This window comes from Xiphophorus couchianus, chromosome 12, assembly GCF_001444195.1.
Source record: "Xiphophorus couchianus chromosome 12, X_couchianus-1.0, whole genome shotgun sequence".
NCBI lineage: Eukaryota > Metazoa > Chordata > Actinopteri > Cyprinodontiformes > Poeciliidae > Xiphophorus > Xiphophorus couchianus.
Window position 1 is genome coordinate 30,025,834 of NC_040239.1, and position 21,244 is coordinate 30,047,077.

Sequence of the window (21,244 nt, forward strand, 5' to 3'; positions counted from 1 at the left end):
CAGGGAGGCGTCCAGGAGGCATCCTGACCAGATGCCCAAGCCACCTCAACTGGCTCCTCTCCATGTGAAGCGGCTCTACTCTGAGTCCCTCCAGGATGACTGAGCTTCTCACCCTATCTCTAAGGGAGAGCCCAGACACCCTACGGAGAAAACCCATTTCAGCCGCTTGTATCCGCGATCTCGTTCTTTCAGTCGCCCACATTCAGGCGAGGGAACACTGTCCAATCACTGTACTCTCCATAAGGAGTCTGACCTCCAGTTGTAGTTAAAATCACTTGTGAATAAGCTTGTTCATGCGATGATGTTCATAAGTTTTTGCTTTTATCCTCTCAAGGCTACGTTTACACGTGGATCTTTTTTTTTTTTCCAGACAGACATTTTTTCCTTCCACTAAACTTACCAATACCACCAATACTCTTGGTGAAGGGCGTGAGTGACTCTGCAACAACAGTCAAGTCAGTAACATTTATGATTTTAAATCATGTTCTCCTAGTCTCATGTCATTTAAAAAAAAAAGTGAAACTGAATTTGCAATGAATCTATATAAAGATGTGTGAGTTTCACTTTTTGCGCTGGATTCCTAAAATACATGAACTTTTTTTTGTATTTATTTACTGAGTGTAGAGAGAAGCAGCGCCGCAGCGTCTATCAGCTGGGTGAGTTATGGTGTGTGTGTGTGTGTGGGGGGGGGGTCTACCATCATCTTTACAATGTTTTCTACGTGATCCGCCCCCGGAGAGGAAACGGCCACAATTCTGCAGAAAATGTTTTAGTGAGGGAGGAGAGAGAGAGACAAAGGCAGAGGAAAGGCGCTACATTCACTGAGGCACGAGAGCAACTTCTACACAGGAAGGCGGAAACACGGAGCTTTTCTTCTTCTCCTTCTTGCTTTTTTAAAATTTATTTCCTGGACTCAGCTGCTGCATGTCACTCTGAGCCGCAGCTCTCCTCTCACAGTTTTTTTTTTTTATTTGTATTTTCTTTTGAACCGAGTCTCCCGTTTTCTCTCTGAACGCGGTGGAGCGACGGTAAGTCAAATGAAATGATGTTTCCGTCATAGATATTACCTCTGCGGTGAATTATCTGGTTATGAACATGGAAGTAGGAGCAGCTCGGCGTGATGTGTCCTCTCTGAAAGTTTGCGGGAGATGCGTGTAGTCCCCGTTTTTTTTTTTTTTTTTTTTTTCCTCACCTGTGAGGTGAAAAACACGCAGGAATGTCAGTTTGAGGCGCTTCAGCCCGCAGTGACGGTGAGCATCTGTTTGGATGAAGGGCCACAGCTGCTCTGCGCTCCGGGGTCTGCATGTGTGTGCATGTGACTGGAACAGAAGTGGGTCCCCTCTAGAAATGTGCGACAGAACCTTTTAGTTGATCAATTTATAGAACATGACGTGGTTTTAGTCAATGCTGTTATTTTTTTACGGTTAATATTCCATCCATCCATCCATTGTCTGTTCACCCTTTGTCCCTAATGGGGTCGGGAGGGTTGCTGGTGCCTATCTCCAGCTACGTTCCGGGCGAGAGGCGGGGTACACCCTGGACAGGTCGCCAGTCTGTCGCAGGGCAACACAGAGACATACAGGACAAACAACCATGCACACACACACTCACACCTAGGGAGAATTTAGAGAAACCAATTGACCTGACAGTCATGTTATTGGACTATGGGAGGAAGCCGGAGTACCCGGAGAGAACCCACGCACGCACAGGGAGAACATGCAAATTTAACGCAGAAAGACCCCGGCCGGGAATCGAACCCGGGACCTTCTTGTTGCAAGGCAACAGTGCTACCAACTGCGCCACTGTGCAGCCCTACGGTTAATATTGTTGGGTTTTTTTTTTTAAATATTATTTTTATCTAACCTTTGTCGACCTGCATTTCTAGTTCCAGTTTTATAAACTTTTATAGTTCATTTATTGCTCTCTCCTTCTCTTGTGCCATTCATTGGTTCCTTTTATTGCTCTAGGCTTTGTCATTGCTGAGACTCATTAGGTGTTTTATGAAGATATTTCTCTTGTTTATTGCTGTTTGTCCTGTGAACGGATCCAGGGCCGGATTCAGGAGATAATGGGTTTCAGCTTTGGTGCCCGGCCCAAACACGTTCCTGTTGCTTCTACATCCTGATCCCCGAGACGAAGCGATCCCAGAGGTTGGGGGTTATGTGAAAGTGACAATATGAGATTTTCAAAGTACACAGAATGCGGTTTGTTCAGCCGCTGCATCACGGCGGTCGAAGCGCCTCGCTGCAAAGTAAGAAGCGGGTCGGTGGAGGTACGATGCAGGAGAACATCTGACGGTTCATCTCTGCTCATCTGTCTTCATGATGGCATCTAGCCGACACACGAATACCGTTTAAAATAGGAGAAAGATAAACTAAGATGCATTTAGTTAGTTTTTTTTTCCCACAAAGAGATCTTCAAATGAAAAGTGTAAGGCAGAAATTTTATTTATTTATCACCTTTTTGACTTTTGTTTTTTTTTTCTCCATTGGACGTGGGACCACAAACCCATCGACCCGTGTTCACGTTTGCTCTATCCGGACCAGCGAAATAAACAATAATTAACCCCCACTACAAAACAAAATGTGGAAAATGCATCCTTGAATCACCATGGCAACCACTCAGCTGTGCAAAATGCCTTTGTTCCTTTAAGGCTGAAGCTCCTCCCATGAGCTGCAGTTTCTCCCCCCCTCAGCTCCTTCAGACTAGCCAGCAGCAATTAGCAAACACCTGGTGGAGCATTTGATGAGGTCATTACAGGGGCTACTTCTGAGTGAAACTCTGGTGAAAACATTCCTAAAGGGTTAATAATTTCAAGATATTAAATTATGAAGTTAAAATTCTTTTAAGTCATATTTGATGTGTGTAGCATTATTGTAACAACTGAAGGAAACGGTTACTTGGTTATGTGGCTGGAAAACACATAAAACTGCCCCTTTAATGTTAACATGTCTATTTTCATCATCCGGTTTGTTTCTATTGCACATTTCAGCAACAAGGCCTCACATAGTTTTAGTACACGGTTAAAGTTATTCCACCTTATTTCTGGTGATTTCATCTTTATGCTTGAGAGACATCCAACCAGTGAATCTGGAAGCTATAAAGTCATCTCTCAGCGGTACCGGGCCTTACAGGTGGGTGACCTCTGTCTCACTGACGGTCCCTGGAGTGTCTCCGCTGAACTCTGTAGCTCCATTTTAGGTCAGTTTAATTCCGTAGGAAACATCGCCGTCGTGGGACCATCAGTGCCGTTTCAGATATTCATAACTCCCATTATCGTCCTCTGGGATTTATTTTGATTTATTTTTGTTTGTTTCACACTGCTGTGGCTGGACCGTACTTCCGTTAAATCATAAGAGACCAAAGATCAACAAGAACCTTGTCTGCAAGTCCAAAAGAATAAAAATACAAACGGATAACTGCGCTGAGTTACAAAACAACAAGTCTGTAGAAACGATGTGTCGTCCAACCCAGAGGGAAAAGTCTGACTGGGAGAGCAAAGACCTTTGAGTTGCAGTGCAGCTGGAAACCTTTGAAAACCTAAAGAAGCGTTCCCTCTGAGGGAAACGGCTCTATAGAAGCAGCAACTGTCTGAATCAGAAGGCTTGCAGATATCCAGGAGTCTAATTACGCCCTGGATTAATTATCCTCCATGATTCAGATCCTGATAACAGCTTCAAACCGAACCCATCGAGAATCCACGAAACGTAGTCGCGTTAAAACAGATGTGAGCAAAATTCTGCTTCGACGGACGGAAACCGAATGTCCCGACTCGCTCGAGTCAAGATTTGAACAAACAAACAGTAAATGCTCCCTGCTGAATGTTTTGTCATTTTTCTTTCTGACAGATGGGGAAGAAGTCCGGGCGACTCCATGAATTCACTTTGCTTGCGAGTTCTGTGTGGTGGGGAAATAAATATTCTGACCCCCCGTTGATTATTGCTTTAAGTTTGCTTTCTTACAAGGTCATGAAGAGTTTTCCTCATTTTTATGTTAGTTTTGTTTCTCTGTGAATTTACTGACAGTAAAGAGGGGAGAAAAAAAGTTATAAGAGCACATTATTAAGAAGTGGGAAAACATATTTGCAGGTCACAAAGTAAAACAAGTGTCCATCAAGACATGTCTTCATCATGAGATCATGAGACTTATCCATGAAATCTTTGCTGACAGGCACAGTTACTTTTTCTACTGCCGGTCACCAAGTTTGCACACATCTCAGGAGGAATTGTCGTCCGCAGAAACATTTGAAGGCTCCCTGGTTTCTTGGCTGCTGTTTGGAAAACGTACTTTTCGGTGCCCGTCACAGATTTTCTGTATGCAACGCATTAAATGGTCAGAAATGTATGGTCAGGTCTGGTTAGGTCAGACCTGACCATAGCGATGATGCTCTTTTAAAGGGCAGTACTAAGTATTTTCCAGAAAAATAGTGCCATTTTATAGCACAATCAAATAACTATGTTAACTTCGGTTGTTGTAAAAATGCTGCATATATCAAATATGACTTAAAGGAAATTTCACTTTGTAATTTAACGCCTTGAAATCAGGCCTCTGTCTCTTTAAAAACTCCTCCTCTTTCTGAAACTCCGCCTTCAGAAAGTCATCATAACATGTTTCCTCTATTAACCCTTTAACAATGTTTTTACCAGCGTTGCACTGAGAAGCAGCTCCTACAATGAGCTCAGCTGATGTTCAGTTCCACCAGGTGTTTGCTAATTGCTGCTGGCTAGTCTGAAGGAACTGAGTGGGGGAGTCACAGGAGACTGCTGCTCTGTGAGGCAGAAGCTTAAGGAGCTTCATCCTCAGAGGCAGCACTAGATCCACTCAGGCCTTTTTGCACAGCTAAATGGTTGCCATGGATATTAAAGGGCTGGATGAGACATTTAATTCTCTGACTTCACGATCAGCCTTTAAGTGACCTAGTTATTCTAGATTTTTGGGGCGATATTAGGTCTGTTAATCTTTAAATGAAATTACGCCCCCCAAACGTTCGAGCTCAGCGCGGCATCAGACGTTTTTTCCCCCCCAGACTCCGATTAGCAGAAGCTGGATGTCTGTGACCAGCTGTCAGACTCTGCTGAGCTAATGGGTGTTGTTCACACAGCCATCTGAAATGTGATTAATGGAGCATGCTCTTATCTGCCTCCATTGTAAAAGCACCCAGAATTTATTCTTGCCAAGCTAGACTTTTTTGTGGAAAGTTCATGTGACCACGTTGTAATTATCTAATGCAGAATGGTGCTTCAGTCATTCAGGATCTGTTGTTTCCTCTTCTTCAGCTGTCTTGGGCGCCCTCACATACCCACCGGTTCCTAAGTTGAGCCACTATGACATGCATGCCCCACATATTGGGTAGGCGCCTTGTCTTTTTGCGAAACCCAGAATTCTGCCAAACTCTGTTGTTTCAGACATAAAGCCACGTCTCTACGGACATGGATGAGCGATTTTATGTGGAAAAGCTTGACTGACCCAAAACCGATGGAGCACCTTTGGGATGAATTAGAGTGGAGACCTGGAGCTGGGTCTCCTCGTCCAACATCAGTGCCTGACCACACCAATGTGCCTCCTGTAGAATTGTCAAAAAAATTACCTTAGACACAAACACACTCCTCCATCCAACAAGGCTTTAGAGCTTTTTTCCCTCCACTAAATGATGGTCTTAGTTTGTGATTAGTACTGCGACAGGTCAGAAAATCTAAATTAGAGTCATAAAGGTAATAAATCCTCCATTGGTCTGTATGAATAAGCACTATAGTTTGCTGTAAAATGATTTCAACGATCGCCTCATGTATAATCGATCTCCTTTTGTCTTTATTTGACATTTCAGCAACGAGACATTTCAAGTGCTTTACACACATCACGCAGTCACCAGTTCTGAAACCACCAGCATTTCATTTTGTCGTGTCATCGTTAAAATCATCAATATGCAACACACATGTTGGCCAATGTGCCAGAATGCTGCTGCTCCGAGTTCGGCAGACCTGTGAAGACACTGTTTCTGTAATCAGCGCAAAGGTAAAGATAAACGCATGGATGAGTTTCTCTAGGTCTTGTTCGGACATCAGTCATTAGACTCTAAAGCCGGGAAATGTTCTGCAGGTGATAGATGGCCGGCTTTGCAACCGTCTTTATGTGTCTGTGAAGGTTCAGGTCAGAGTTCAGCCTGATCTCTGGTTTCCAGCTGTAATCACTGATGCTGTGTGCTGACTCTAAATCGTTCCTCTTTAGGTCCAGAGATAATAAGTTAGTTTACAAAGTGATATTGAAAATATGTTCAGAGAAGGTGGCATCACACACACATGCATCTGCAGAAACACAGATCATCATTTCATCATTACAATCATTTCATTCAACAAAATGTTGATTTATCCTGGGGAATTTTTCCTCGGTGGCAACCTTTCGCAGCGCGTTGCAACGTTTCCACCAACAGACTGTGCCTTTTGTCTGTGCAGCAGGAAGCAGCTTCCCCTCTGTCACCTCCATCGCTTCCCCATCTACATCAACAAGTGTTAGCTAACCGTCTGAGCTGATGTAAATCACACTGCACTGCACTCACAAGGCTGGAACTATTCGCTTCGGATCTGAAAAATCTGTAAAGCAGGAAAAATGGCCGGCCACCCTCTGCATCAACTGGGTTAGCAGAAATCTTTAGGAGGAGATGATTTTATATTGCTACATATGCAAAATGTATGTACCGTAGCTTTAAAAGTGAGTTTGGTTCTGTTCTAGTCATTTCCTCTAAGAATGTAATGCAATTATGTGACGTGTTTTGAAATTCTAAATACATGTGAACAAGTGCGACAATTCATTTTTAAATATTTTTCATGCTTGTTTTGAAGTAAGTTAAAGTCAGTGTTGTCATTTCAGACCTTAAATTAATATCATAAATGGTCACTGGCCTGAAAGAACTTCATATCAAGAACTTCATATTTACATATTTAAAACAACTATTTTACTGAAAATAGATGTTTTTTTTATACAAACTGCTCTCACATTGCTGCTCTGTTTATGAAACCATCAGCAACATCCCAGTAATCTGCATGGATTAGAACGAAGATCGATGTGTTTCTGGATCTCGATGTCAAAACTACGGTTAGTTTCGAAAACCGTATTTGAGTTTTTACCGTTTTTATGTCTGTACACACAGGAACCTGCGAGCCTCTGTGGTTCCTCTGCTTTTGCTAAATGTTCTTGATTATCAAGCAAAACCTTTAATATCCAGATAAACTGAGTAAATAGAAAATTAACCCAACTACGCCATTAAATCCCAGGTTTCATGTGTGCAGAATTGTTTTACTTCAGCCATATTGGAGTGTTTTCTAAGATGAGTTGTTTTGCAGCAGTGTAAGCCTAGACTTTGACTAGTCCACCTGAAAACCTTTGATTTTTTTTGCATTGGGTTTTAGCTCCTGGTTTGCTTTTGCATCAAGTCCTGAAGCAGCAAAGCAGCTCAAAACCGTCACACTGTTACCACCATGTTTGTCTGCATGGTGTCCTTCTGTCTTAGTTTGATACCAAATTTAAAGTGACACACACTTTTCAAAAAGTCTGATGGATAGATACATCCTTTTCTCTCTGCAGAGGTTTTGGCTTCGGCACTCTCCTGTGGATTTTACCCCGTCGGTGTCTGATTGTTGATGATCATGTGGATGTTTCTCTGGGTTTGTGACGTTCTGGTCGCGCTATAGTTGAGCTCCTGTTAGTAGTTTAGTCGTTTTTATCAGGCCGAACATTTGTGTGAATCTTGTGAATGGCTCTTATTGTAGTTTCTGGAGTCCCAACACTTTTGGAAGATTTTCCAGATTGATAGACTTTCATCTGGTTTTGCATCTTCTTTTGACGATGCGTCGCCTTTTCAGACCCTTTGGTCTACTTCATGTTGTCAGACTGGTTCTATCAAAAGTTTTCCAAAATGATGTTAATCGTTATATATAAATGTCTTACGTTCAGCTAGCTTCAATGCTATACAACTGTTTATTTCATTTCGGGGAACTTGATGTCTGTTTTTGCCCTTAAGCTGGTCTCATTGTCAGTATTTAAAGTAACTTCCTGTAGAGTAACAGCACTTCCTCTTTCTGTTTTCTGTCAATCTTTTATCTCCAGCAGCATGATGTTCCCATGATGCCTCTCATCCCTTCCAGGATTCCTGGAAACGCAGCGCAGACGGGAAGGAGTTGAAACAGAGACAGAAGAGGAACTTTTGTTTTTCTTAGTTTTTTATGTGGATTAGAGAGAGCCTCATGTGAAGCTGGACCAAACATCAGTTTTTCAGCTGTCCAGTTGTGAACTTGCCCTGGCTGGAGATTTTTTTTTCTTTTTTCTTTTGGATGCTTCTGTAAGCCGTGGAGGTGAGGAGGTGAGGAGGCCGGCAGGCTGCAGCTATGGACGTTGAGCGGTTCCCTCCCTCCTCATCAGCGACCTCTCCTCCCGTGTCACCATGCTCAGCAGCGAGAGCATCCTCTACATCGTCCTGGAGCTGCTGATCGCCGTGTTCTCCGTCCTGGGGAACGTGCTGGTCTGCTGGGCCGTTTGCCTCAACAGCAACCTGCAGAGCATCACCAACTTCTTTGTGGTGTCGCTGGCCGTGGCCGACATCGCCGTGGGAGTCCTGGCCATCCCGTTCGCCATCGTCATCAGCACGGGATTCTGCTCCAACTTCTACGGCTGCCTGTTCATAGCGTGCTTCGTCCTGGTCCTCACCCAGAACTCCATCTTCAGCCTGCTCGCCATCGCCGTCGACCGCTACGTCGCCATCAAGATACCACTCAGGTGAGTGCACAAGAGGACGATCCCGTTGGTTAGTCACTGATGTGGCGTGTTCGTTTAGCTCCTATGTCTTGACGAGCAGCTTCAAGTCGTTTGGTTTGGACTGATGCGGCACGTTTCTTCACCGGGACAGGGCTGGTCTGTCAACCTTTCCAAACTACATGTGGCAGGGAGCCGGTGCACACAGGGAATACCCACACAGAGACGGAAAAAGTACCCAAACTCCACACAGCCCGGATTTAAGCCAAAGGCGAGAGACTTTACTACCACACTGCTCTGGATGTGAGAGCAAAAATACAGTTTCAGTGAGAAGTCTACACACACACAGCATTGTTATGGATGCTGTGATCATTTTTTGTCTTTTACTGGTGCATTTCAACAATTCTTCTTTCAGTGGGAAATGAGTATGTGACAGGTCACTTCCAGGAGTTTCAATAAGAATCTTAGGAAGAAGTTAGAATTTTTAGTTGTGAATTTTCTCATATTTATTTACTTTCCGGCTGGAAACTCACTAACATTTATATTAAGAGGCAATATTGTATAAAATTGACTTTTTTTTAGCTTTGCGTCATGTTACAATTTTCATCCATGATCAAAAACAAACTTTGAGTTTGTTGCCTTGATTCTTTCATGCATCTTTGAGAAATCCATGATCCATTCAACTGAGCAAAACGCCTGAGTGGACATAGCTCCGCCTTCGAGACGCAGCTCCTCCTCAGAGCTGCAGTTTCTGAGCTTCCATCTCACATAGCAGCTCTCCAAAACAAGTCCCCCACTCAGCTCCTTCAAACTAGCCAGCAGCAATTAGCAAACGCTGGTGCATCTGCTGAGCTCATCATAGGAGCCATTTCTTAGAGCAACCCTGGTGAAAACACTGCTAAAGGTTTAATAGAGGAGCCATGTTGTGATGACTTCCTGAAGGCAGAGTTTCAGAAAGAGCAGGAGTTTTTAAAGAGACAGAGGCCCAATTTCAAGGCGTTAAATTATGAAGTCGAATTTATTTTAAGTCATATTTGATATCTATACAGCATTTTTATTACAACTGTAGGTGAGATAGTTACTGTTTTCTAAAGGACTTTTATCCAGTTAGTGGAAATGTGAGCCTGCGTGAATAAAACAACTGAACAACCATTTCTGATTCTGTAACCACTGAAGCTGCTTGATGGACAATAATTGCACTTTGAAAAGAGAAGAACTTCAATTGATAAAGTCTAAACATATTTATATGACACTGATGTGACAACTGTGTGAAGTAGATGTCCAGTCAGCAGCTGCATCCTGCTGCTGTAACAGAAATGTAGCTTCCTTAAATTTCGGATGACTCACGATGCATCAACCAACAACATATTAGCAGTTTGCTGCGCTGAGTTGACATATTACAATGTTAGCAGCAGTGCAGGCGGTGAGATCAAAGATGTAAAGTTTTCTGCTTGGAGTTCGATGCTGTTCTGGCATCTGAAGTGAGCGAGACGAACAACGTTTAATGCAACACGGGCTGGACCAGGACAGGAAGCTGAGCACTTTGGTATTTCCTCACCAATAACAATACATCTAGACTTCTTCAATTTCAATACATAACTAAAATATAAGGACGTATATCAGCACTAACCTCTTGTAAATCTCTGCAAGGAATAAGGGAACAGATCAAATAAATGTCTGGTGATTTTTACAAACACTTTAATCACAAAAATGAAATAAAATCCCAAAACTTGTTGATACAGATTTGAAACGCTACAGAAGTTTCTCTTTTTCTACTGGATCACTGTGAATCTAGCTTCTGGTCAGCTGTCATCAACAATGGAGTAGTTTGTTTCTCTTAACGGGGGTTAGAGAATTGGTTATGAGACGTCAGCGTCTTACCTCCAGCTGACAGCAGACACAGAGATCCCAGTTTAGAGAATCACGAGGAAGTTCTCATGAGCAAGCTAAGCTAAAAATAAACAATATTCTGGATATTAACATACAGCTTTGCCTCTGACAGTTATTTACATGAGCGCTGTTTTCTGTACCAAGCATTGCGTATCAATATGCTCAGTTTGTTTGTTATAATTCGCTGTATGAGCCAGTTGTATTCTGGCTCATACAGCTGTGCACATACTCAGAATTGCTGAGTAAGTTTTAACTTAAGCACGTTATTTTAATAGTGAAAATGTGTACTTGATTTGATCCATTCACAGATATTTAATGAGTAAAGCCTCTCAAAGCAGTTTAACAAAAAGTATAAATAAAGTTCTACATCCGACCCAGTGACTTTTTCTGGACTTCATTTATCTTTAACCTGTTAAATAGATTTCAAACAGAGGGTGCTCAAAAGTGGAAAATGTTCCTGTTGTCAAAATTCACGCAATTTAAAAGATTTCTTATTTTTACTGCAAAATCAACCCGGTTATCGGAGCAGATAAGGAATCTTGCTTTAATTAAAAAACAAAAACAAAAAAGAGAAATTCTCTCTATTTAAAAAATAATTTCCCCACCGTTTCTATAGTCTGGGGATGGTGATGGAGGATAAGACTTAATGTTTCATCTAAACCAGACAGCCTTTTGATTCTCGGGTTCCTCTAAAGACTTTCTTTACTCCAAACAGCAGAAGCCTCACGGTTGGAGTACAAATTTAATTCCTGTATATAAAGATGAGCCATTTGTACCAGAGGGTTTTGGACGTATAAGTGTCTCCAAAACTGGAGTTTCCCGTGGGACCGTGTCCCCCTGGCGCAATCAGTTAAATATTGCAATGATTGCTTATACAGACACTAATCCCACCCCCAGCGATTAGACTTCACTGTAAAAACCCGATCAGGCGTCCTGCCTGCCGGGTTTTTCTCTCCGCTCTGCGCTATCGGTGTCTCTACCAGCCTTTTAGTTCCCTGAGTTCATGCCTTACCTCATGCTGTGGCGTGACCCTGAAACAATCAGCCTGACCTCAGCGACGCATTGAAGCGCTCTGCCTTCCTGTCCCACTGACTCACACAGACTGTTTTCACACAGCCTCTTCCTCCTGCTGAGGATGCTCTACGTGAGGGCTCCTCTGTGTTATTTTGTGCATCCCTGGCGGGACGGGGCGAGGGGGGGCTTGTTTTTGCAGCATTAACCTTTTGCACTTTAACATCTCAAGAATGTGATAGAAACAGTCTCAGCTGCTCTCCCACACTGCACAACAGGCAAACTCAAAATAGACTCCTTCCTTTGAGGAATCCCGCAAAAAACGCCGTAGTTTATCTTTGTCTCTTAGATTGGTTTCCGGGAGAAGAGGTGCTTATGCAGAAAAATAAGTAGATAATAAATCAGGCAAAAGTTCGTAAACGATGTGCTTGTTTATATATTGTCCATGTCTGTGTTTAATTAAGCTTCAGACTGGATGATTTTACAGTTTGTTCACATCAGCCCTTCAGAAACTTTTATTTGAGGCACACAGCCTGTTATTCTGGTGACAGTGGGGCTTTAACAATGAGTCCAGCCACTGGTGATTTTTGACATGAGCAGTATGGTTGGGGCAGCATTAAGGGTGAGCTGTAAGCTTTCACCTGAAAAATTCATTAGTCTAATTTTCAAATGTCCTTAATACCAAAAGATAAAATATTGAAAACACTTCAGACGAGCAGAAACCTTTGATGAATCTCAATTCTGTGTAAAATTATTAATTTCAAATTTAACCTGTCTAATTAGTTCATATTTTGGGCAGTTTTATATATTTTAAATATATATATATATATATATATATATATATATATATTTTAGCACTTACAGGAATCTACAAAGCAGATGCTAACTGTAGCAGGGTTAGCATCTAACAGTTAATTCAAATTGTGTGTCTCTTTTGAAAGGCTAGTACTTCTTTGGTTATGTAATGAAATGTTGCCTTTGTTTTTGACTCTGTCAACACTCAGAAACATTTCACACTCAAGCTAAGGATGTCTGAAAAAGCGCTACGGTTTGCTAGGTGTAGCTTTGCTAGCTGCGCCACACAGGCTGATGATTCCTGTAGAGTTTAAAGACTCTGCAGGAATATATTGGCGGATTAAGGTTGCGCAGTGATGTGTGGGTGTGTGTGTGTGTGCCACCGGTCTAATGCTATGGAAACTGTCTGACATGCTAACACTGCAAAAACACAAAATCTTACAAAGTATATTTAGTGCAAACATCTTAGCACACTTGAAATAAAACAAAACAAATTTACAAGTAGCTTTTCAGCAAGACGAGTTACTTGTTATAATTGAAAAATACCTGGAATTAGTATTTTTTTAAATCAATGTTCAAGAAATATTGACTTAAAACAATCTCCTATATGTCTCGCTAAAAAGTTACTCATATGTCAGTTTGTCTTATTTAAAGTGTGTAAAGATATTTGCACTAGAAACTCGACAAAAATACTTTGTAGGATTTTGTGTTTTTGTAGTGAACATGTTTCATACCTCCAGCTTTCTCTAAGTTTGATTTGCAGTCATATTGAATGTTGAATCTTAGGAGGTAGTCAAAGACCAGCAACTTTTAGCAGTCAAATCTGACAATATATATATTTTCAACTAGGAATTTGGATCAAAGGTTTACTTCTGTCTCCACAGACTCTCCATCGAATCCTCCTTTTCGGCTCTATAACCATTTGGGTCTGCTGTTTTACTCCATCCAATTTTTGTAGTGACGGCATTGTGAGAAGCCTTACTTGTGAAACGTACCTCAAAGACAGAAAGCCATCTTACCGTCACATGAGAGAGACAGAGAGAGAGAATACCTTGTAGAAAAAGATCCATCCATCCATCCATTTTCTGTGCACCCTTGTCCCTAATGGGGTCGGGAGGGTTGCTGGTGCCTATCTCCAGCTACGTTCCGGGCGAGAGGCGGGGTACACACTGGACAGGTCGCCAGTCTGTCGCAGGGCAACACAAAGACATACAGGACAAACAACCATTCACACACAAACACACACCTAGGGAGAATATAGATAGACCAATTAACCTAACAGTCATGTTTTTGGACTGTGGGAGGAAGCCGGAGTACCCGGAGAGAACCCACGCATGCACAGGGAGAACATGCAAACTCCATGCAGAAAGACCCCGGCCGGGAATCGAACCCAGGACCTTCTTGCTGCAAGGCAACAGTGCTACCAACTGCGCCACTGTGCAGCCCTGCCTATCTCCAGCTACGTTCCAGGCGGGAGGCGGGGTACACCCTGGACAGGTCGCCAGTCTGTCGCAGGGCAACACAAAGGGTAGAAAAAGATGTGGAAGCCAAATTTAATCAAACTTTTCGGACTTTCCAAGCTGTTGTCACAAGGCCTTGGACTTTTGCCGCAGACAGACAACTTCTCACGACTGTTTTGATTTTATCCTTGACAAGGCTACAACCACGCTGGAGACTGGAACTGCAAGCGCCACTTCAGCCAAAGTTTTAAAATCAGTGAACATTTCTCTAATTGAAGTGACCAGCTCCTGGTCAGCGAGATGCATTGAGTAAGGTGTGCAGTTCTGAACCAATGCTCAGATGTTCTCATGGGGATCTTTTTTTGATTGGTTTAAAAGTTGAAAACGTTTGCATGTCTGCACCAATTGGTCTGGTGTGTGAATCTATGAAAATGACAGATGGTCACCATTTGGTGCCAAATCTATTTTTATCTCTATTTTTGCATTTTGAAGCTGTGCTTACAACCTGGTTACAATCCAACCGCATCAAAGGCTAAATATCTTAAAAAGGTGTGTCACTAACTTTTGGCATTGCAACGTCTCCTGTCATGAGATCTTGTTACGCTGCTGGTTGGCATCATAGGACCAGACAGTTGGATCTTATACTTAATGTTTGCACTTTGTCGTTCTGCAGGTACAACAGCTTGGTGACAAGCCAGCGGGCTCGAGGCACCATCGCCTTTTGCTGGGCTCTGTCAATCATCATTGGTCTGACCCCCATGATGGGCTGGCACAAAGAGTTCAACAGTACCGAGACCAACAACAACAACACCTGCCAGCCGGACCAGATGAAGTGCCTGTTTGAGGCGGTAGTGAACATGGAGTACATGGTTTACTTCAACTTCTTTGCTTGTGTACTAATCCCCCTCCTGCTGATGCTGGCCATCTATCTGTGCATCTTCATGGCAGCTCGCCACCAGCTCAAGCTGATTGAAGTGGAGGCCTTTCGCGGAGAAAAGTCGCGCTCCACTCTGCAGAAGGAGGTCCAGGCTGCCAAGTCTCTGGCCATCATTGTTGGGCTGTTTGCCGTCTGCTGGCTGCCTCTGCACATCATCAACTGCTTCACCCTGTTCTGCCCCAAGTGCCGGCGCCCTCCCGGTTGGATCATGTACGTGGCCATCATCCTTTCCCACGCCAACTCCGTCATCAACCCCTTCATCTACGCCTACCGCATCCGAGAGTTCAGGCAGACCTTCCGAAAGATCATCCGGCGCCACATCCTGGGCTGGCATCCCGTGTTGGACGGCAGCGGCAGCAAGCGCAACTCCACACACAACGCCATCGCGGACTCCATCAGACTCAAAGCGAACGGCCTCAAGTTGGACCTCTTCACCGAGCCCAGCACTAGCAGCAGCTGTGAAGACTCCAGCAGCCGCCCCACTAGCATCTCTCCTGTAGGGGGCGGCCTGGTGGCGGTCTGTCACCCTCCTCTGTCAGTCATCATCTCCAATTGTCCTCAAGCTGGGACACGCGCACTGCAAGCCCTCAGGCAGACTAAAATCCCGCAGGCGCGCCGTCTGAGCTTTGAGGAACGAGAGCATGGCTACGCGGGAGCGGAAAGTCTGGAGGATAAAGGCAAACGGAACGTCGGCTCGACCCAGGTCTCGCCGCTCTTCACCAACCAGAGCAGAAAGAATTGCTTTTGCGAGCCGCAAAGAGTGTCCTGACAAATACACAGGAAGGATGAGGGGGAACTAATTCAGGAGCCGAGCGATCAAATATCCTCCGGGGATTGGAGAGGAGATGGGAGCGGTGATAACGGATAACAGGCAATAAATGTCACAGAGATAAATTAAATACACTGACTTTTTTTATGTAAGCCGGAGGGAAGAATCTATAAAGCACCTCTTGTGGTCCGGAGCGCTCAAACTGCCTCTTGTCTAGAGGACAATGATTTAAATTGATGAAGCAGCTGACACATCCGTCTTCAACCTCAAGGTCCTCTTGCAGTCAGAAACTGTTTGTTTTAGCAGACAAGACCGGCAAGCGCTTTTGTATTTACTTTACAAATAAGTTGTGGTTGTTGAAAATGCACTTTGTCTCGTATAAACTACCTGACTCAACGCAGGCTGTCAAGCTTTCTCGGGCCGTCTGTGGAAAACATCACTTTTCAAAACTTCTGAAATAAGAATATATTGGGCTACACATGAATTTCACCTTTTCTGTACTTTTCCCTTCATCAATGCCAACATTTGTCACTGAGTCACAGACATCCAGTTTTATTTTGCACCTCAGGGTTTCCAACAGTTCAGACTGGTTTCCTTCAGCTTAGTTTTGTTTTTTAAAGCCATAGGGGGGAAATGGGATAATGCAATGCTGAAATGGAAACTGATGTTGGTGTTCGCTCAGCGAGGCTTTGACGTGCTGTAAAAATTTATTCAGATGTAAAATAAAAAAGTAATTTATCATTATAAACGATTGCATTTCGAATGTGTTACACTCTCAGTCTCTTGCAACCTGAACAAACAGTTCGTGATGAGTTTGTTCCAGAAGAACCACTATTATATTGTTCTTGTGTGTAGGTTTGCATGAAAGTCCTGCCTTTAAATAGATGCTCTGACAAAAGAATAACTAAACGCTACAATGGCCCCAAAGTGATCCCACGCATTATTCAGTGCAGCTCCAGGCTTTCCTGCCTTTTATCTGGAACATGTTTCATATCAGATTTGGAAGCCCAACAAACTGAGTCAGAGCTCTTCGCTTGCCTATGCTGGGAAACGGTTAGTTAGGGCCTCCAACTATCTCTGGACTTCTTTATTTTCCCAGCTTTTATCACGATTCCTCCGTGGGTTCAGGTTCCCACTTCTTTTTGAAAGCTTCTCTGGGATCCTTAGGACTTTTTTCTTCAATAAATCATTCATCAAGTCCTTTGAGACGTCATGCTCTGCTGCTGACCTGCAGAATCTCCTCAGCTGGATCATCTGAACGCCACACTGTCAATATCACACTTGCAGTATATTAGCCTTAGAATGCAGGCTACAAAGGAAACTGGTTAATGGTTCTTTCTTTTTGTTAGAACAAAAACTGAACATAAGATACGTAGAGCAGAGATGCATAATATTGGATTTTTGGTCGATATACAATATGGTGATATACTAAAACTCCTTTGGCCGATAATCGACATATTACCGATATTTTTTTCCTATACCTACTTACTGAAAGTATATAACTTTCTCTACTGAGGAATTAAAGTACTACATTGTCTTTGATCATTCAGCCTGCTACCAAATGCAAATGCTAAAAAGGAGGCTAAAAATGATGCAACACTTTCAACTTGCATTATGTTTAATGTCAACATTTATTTATGACATCAGCTCTCTCTAAGACAATGATGACACTCACATTGCAAATTTGTGAATCTTCGCAAAACGAAACTCAACCTGCTCACAAGCAACAAGTGAAAAGCACATCAGTCGTGAATTAATACTTAGCAGTTTCTTATGATGCTGTTCTGTGATGCAGGCACCATTGTCACTGGTCTGTCATATAAAAGTAACGCCTTTTATATCAGTGAATTATTTTGATGGAATGGCCGATATTAAATTCTACAGGAAGTATCGGCCGATACAGATACCATGCCGATGATATCGTGCAGAGTCATGATAAGAAGAAAGCACACCGTGTCCTTAGAGGTTTTATGTATCAGGAGAAAATAACATCTAAGCTAAAGTGTAGAAAAGCCCAAAACGGAATTTTGTTCAAAAGCCACAACATGGGACACGGATCCAACTGAGGGATTCTTCATAAGCCACTCCCCAACCAGAGACAAAGTCTCTGACCTGGACTAAAGTGAACAGAGACTGGGTTATTACATAGTGGTCCAAAGTCCTATTTTCAAATTTTAAAAAAACCAAACAAACAGTTTTATCATTTTATTTAGAATTCAAGGTACCGGAGTCTGGAGGAAGAGTGGAGCTTCCCTCTGCTGACAAGCATTATTTTCATTTTCAAGCAGGACATGATACTCACCCACTCTGCCAAAAGTACAGACCTGCTTTACTGACCATAATTTCACAGCCATTGGTTGGGCATTGGCCTCAGCTCCACCCCTCAGTGGATAGAAGTGGTATTCAGCTCCGGGCCTCTGTAGGGCCGACGTCCTGCAGCTTTAAGATCCGTCTCTGGTCCAACATGCCTGAACCAAATGGCTGAATTACCTCCTCACTTTGCGCACACAAACAAAGAATTTGACTTCAGTTTAGTTTTTGCAAATAGCACCCTGTAGGCCTGAAGGTACAATTGAAACAGTTTGTGTCCAGGATATGTGGGGTCTGCAGAGATGTTAGGTGACCTTTTCTTGATCCTAGACAAGTCCTGGAAGAATGAAAGGGTAAGATCTCCTCTCTGCAGACCTCATTGGTCATTGCATTCTGGTCCTGAAATGTTTTATGTTGAACCAAACCAAACTGGATAAACACAGAACTGACTAAATTATGGCAGAGCACATGATGAGGAAGCATAGTCTCTGCTGGACCTTCTTCTGACAGCGTCTGTGTGTTAGGATCATCTCAGGTCAGGAGAAAAGCTTGGTTCCTCTGAACTGGAAGCGATCTACAGCAGACATGCCGTAGTTTAGGACTCTTGTAATGCTGTACGGATTGCACAACCTGCAAATATGGACTGGATTCTTTACCCAGCATGAGCAGCGAAACTATAAAGTCCATTCTTTCCCTCAGTCTTGGCATTACCGACCAGTAAACATCGACGAGAGGCAGAGAGCCAGAGTTTCTGTTTGTAGAGACTCCATGGACACGAGCATCAGCAGGTCTTTGTCTCATTTACAAGACTGGAGCTTTGTGAAGGAAAAGAAGAGGTGAATTCAGGGAAGTGTGTGTGTGTACAGTTAGCTGGGACATTCGTTCACTTTAGCACTGAGTTCGTAGGAAACAAAAAGCGCGCACCGCAAGAGGGAGCGGTTTTCTGTGTGGATTTGGTGTCTGTTCTGGACTCTGCGTTACATTTCAGCTCGTGGTTGAGTTGGTTGGAGCTGTGGAGCCGAAACACAGCCGGCGCTGGAGGATGTTTGTCACTGTCCTGTTTGGAGGTCAGAACATTTCCTGTACTCAGATTGCAATACTGTTGATTTCTGCTGTTGCTGGTTTGACAAAGGAGCTTATCTTGGCAGACGGCAGGATGGAAATGTTAAACCTAAACTGTAAACTGGTCAACTTCATCCATCACCTGAAGGAAAAGTGTGGCCTGGACTTCAAAGGTAACTGAACGGGTCAGTCATGGCTCCAAATTAAACTATTTAACATGAACGTTTAACCAAACAAACTTCTGTTTTCAACTTTCATCTTCATTCATGCAGTAGTTTTTGAACTCCTTGGACTTTTTCTATTTTCTCATGTTTCAGCCAAAACCTTCAATGCATACTGCTGGGATTAACGTGTAAAATAAACACCTGTTAAGTGATAAAGAAAAATTATACATAGTAGAAAATTTGTGTTTGGCTCCCTGAGTCAATTGAATCTTATTTAACTGCAGTTTCTCCTCTAAGTCTGTGAACCTCAGTGATCAAGTCTTGACACAAGTTTTCAAGGAGATTCAGGTCTGGACTTTGAAAATGCATCTGACAGGAGTTGACCTGTTGACCGATTCTTTCATCTGAGCGGCGGATCGCAGACATTTTCTAAAAATATGGACATTTCTGAGTTTGAAAAGTTGGACATTTTCTAAAAAAAAAATATATAAAAAAAATTTTAAAAAGTATCATTTCAGAGATTTTCTTGGAAAAAACAAGAAAAAATTTTTGTTCAAAAAAGTTTTAAAAAAAAAAAATTACCGTTGCAAATTTTCTGAGTTTGTAAGGTCATAACCTTTCAACTTTTGGAAATTTTATGAGAAATTGTATGAGATACAATTTCACACACACACACACACACACACACACACACACACACACAGACAGTTGGTAAGTCATTTCAGTCTATTAAGAGGACTTACAGCATCACTACAGTTGATGCTACAGTCCGCATAAACCTCAGAAATGTACCGCTGCGCCCCTGACAGTCGTACATTTCAGGAACCTGAACTTATAACATTTGCACCATTTTTTGGACCTGTCCTCAGCCGAACCTTCCCTCCGTAGAGCGCGTGGAGCTGATGGACAGCGGGGGCCGCGTGATGAACCTGGAGCCGCTGCAGCACAGCGGGGCCCCGGCCGGCAGCGTGCTGGCAGCCAGGCGGCTCTACGTCCTCCTGCGGGTCTGCCGTGAGTCCGCCTCGCCCGCTCCGCTCCGTCAGCACGTCTTCACAGGAACAACTGCTCAGATCTGCAAAGCTTCCTCAAAGCTGGATCAAGTCTGAGCAGACTTATCAGATCCCATCGTTATTAGATCGAGAACACACGACACAATTAGGATTAGAGGTTTCACAGGGAACCTGAAGTGAAATACTGCACATGTTGCTGCCCCGATGTTTTGTTTTTGAAGCCACGTGGTGCTGAAGGGCAGCAGCTGACTGCTATGGGTGTTTATGATTTTTTTAAATTTTTTTCCTAGAAGGAAATGAAGAATCGGGGGATTGCAAATATGTCTCTCTCCTGAACAACACCGAGAGCCACCCGGAGTTTACAGGTGATGAAAACTACTAGTGGCTCGTTAGGTCCCCCTGCTGGCCAAATCATTTTCTGACGCCTGTTGTGTTTATTGCAGAACTGGTGAGGAAACTATCAAATCCCAACCAAGAGACAGAGAGAAATGCCAGAAGGTTGCGGACACAGAGGAGTAAAAACATCTCAACTGACAGGAATAAGAAATCTTAAATATTTATAATTTCATTTCCTTATTGTTCCTTAGCTTGTAATGTTGGTTTTCACATCAAAAAGTGAACCGCCGTCTCTCACAGCAAAACCAACAGGTTAAATGTTTCCACTGTTAGTAATCGGCTCTGTCAACTGATATGTAATGTACTGATTTATGTAATGAAAGAAGTTTATATTAACACTAACCAAAGTGTAATGTCTACTTTTGCTTTCAAGACGCACTCTATGTTACAGCCACTGTTAGATTTTCTAAACTCAGCACATCTCCAGTCACTGCAGTATATTAAAGTTTTCTTCTCTCCCTCTCCATTTGTGCAAACGTTGTAAATTTCTGCTGCTGTTAAAATGAATGTCTGGCTCCAGGTCGGTGCGTCTCCTTGTTGTCGTCTCATGACAACAAGAGACTAAGGTCCAGTGAATCTCACTGTGATCCATATGGAGTAATGCGACTGACCAGCAGCAAATAGAGCAGGACTGTGCTCTACCTAAAATATTCTGGTCGTCTAATTTTTTCTCTCACTGCAGCTTTAAATCCTTTTCA

General features: G+C 43.0%; 2 protein-coding genes across 3 annotated transcripts; both read left to right on the forward strand.

Annotated features, from left to right (window-relative positions):
- Positions 1 to 782: 782 nt before the first annotated feature.
- On the forward strand, positions 783 to 16,367 carry adora2aa (adenosine A2a receptor a). 2 transcript variants are annotated; one of them, XM_028033822.1, is made up of 3 exons: positions 783 to 1,028; positions 8,101 to 8,766; positions 14,572 to 16,367. In XM_028033822.1, the coding sequence occupies exons 2-3, from the start codon at positions 8,435 to 8,437 to the stop codon at positions 15,602 to 15,604; spliced, it is 1,365 nt and encodes a 454-aa protein (XP_027889623.1). In that variant the 5' UTR covers positions 783 to 1,028; positions 8,101 to 8,434; the 3' UTR covers positions 15,605 to 16,367. The 2 variants fall into 2 exon arrangements, with proteins under 2 accessions (XP_027889623.1, XP_027889624.1); XM_028033823.1 differs by having other exon boundaries at positions 8,104 to 8,766.
- A 1,879-nt stretch (positions 16,368 to 18,246) lies between these two features.
- Positions 18,247 to 21,010, forward strand: c8h22orf15 (chromosome 8 C22orf15 homolog). The gene is made up of 5 exons (XM_028034920.1): positions 18,247 to 18,981; positions 19,063 to 19,149; positions 20,029 to 20,151; positions 20,441 to 20,515; positions 20,594 to 21,010. Exons 1-5 carry the CDS (start codon positions 18,957 to 18,959, stop codon positions 20,701 to 20,703), a joined length of 420 nt encoding a protein of 139 aa, XP_027890721.1. The 5' UTR covers positions 18,247 to 18,956; the 3' UTR covers positions 20,704 to 21,010.
- Positions 21,011 to 21,244: the final 234 nt, after the last annotated feature.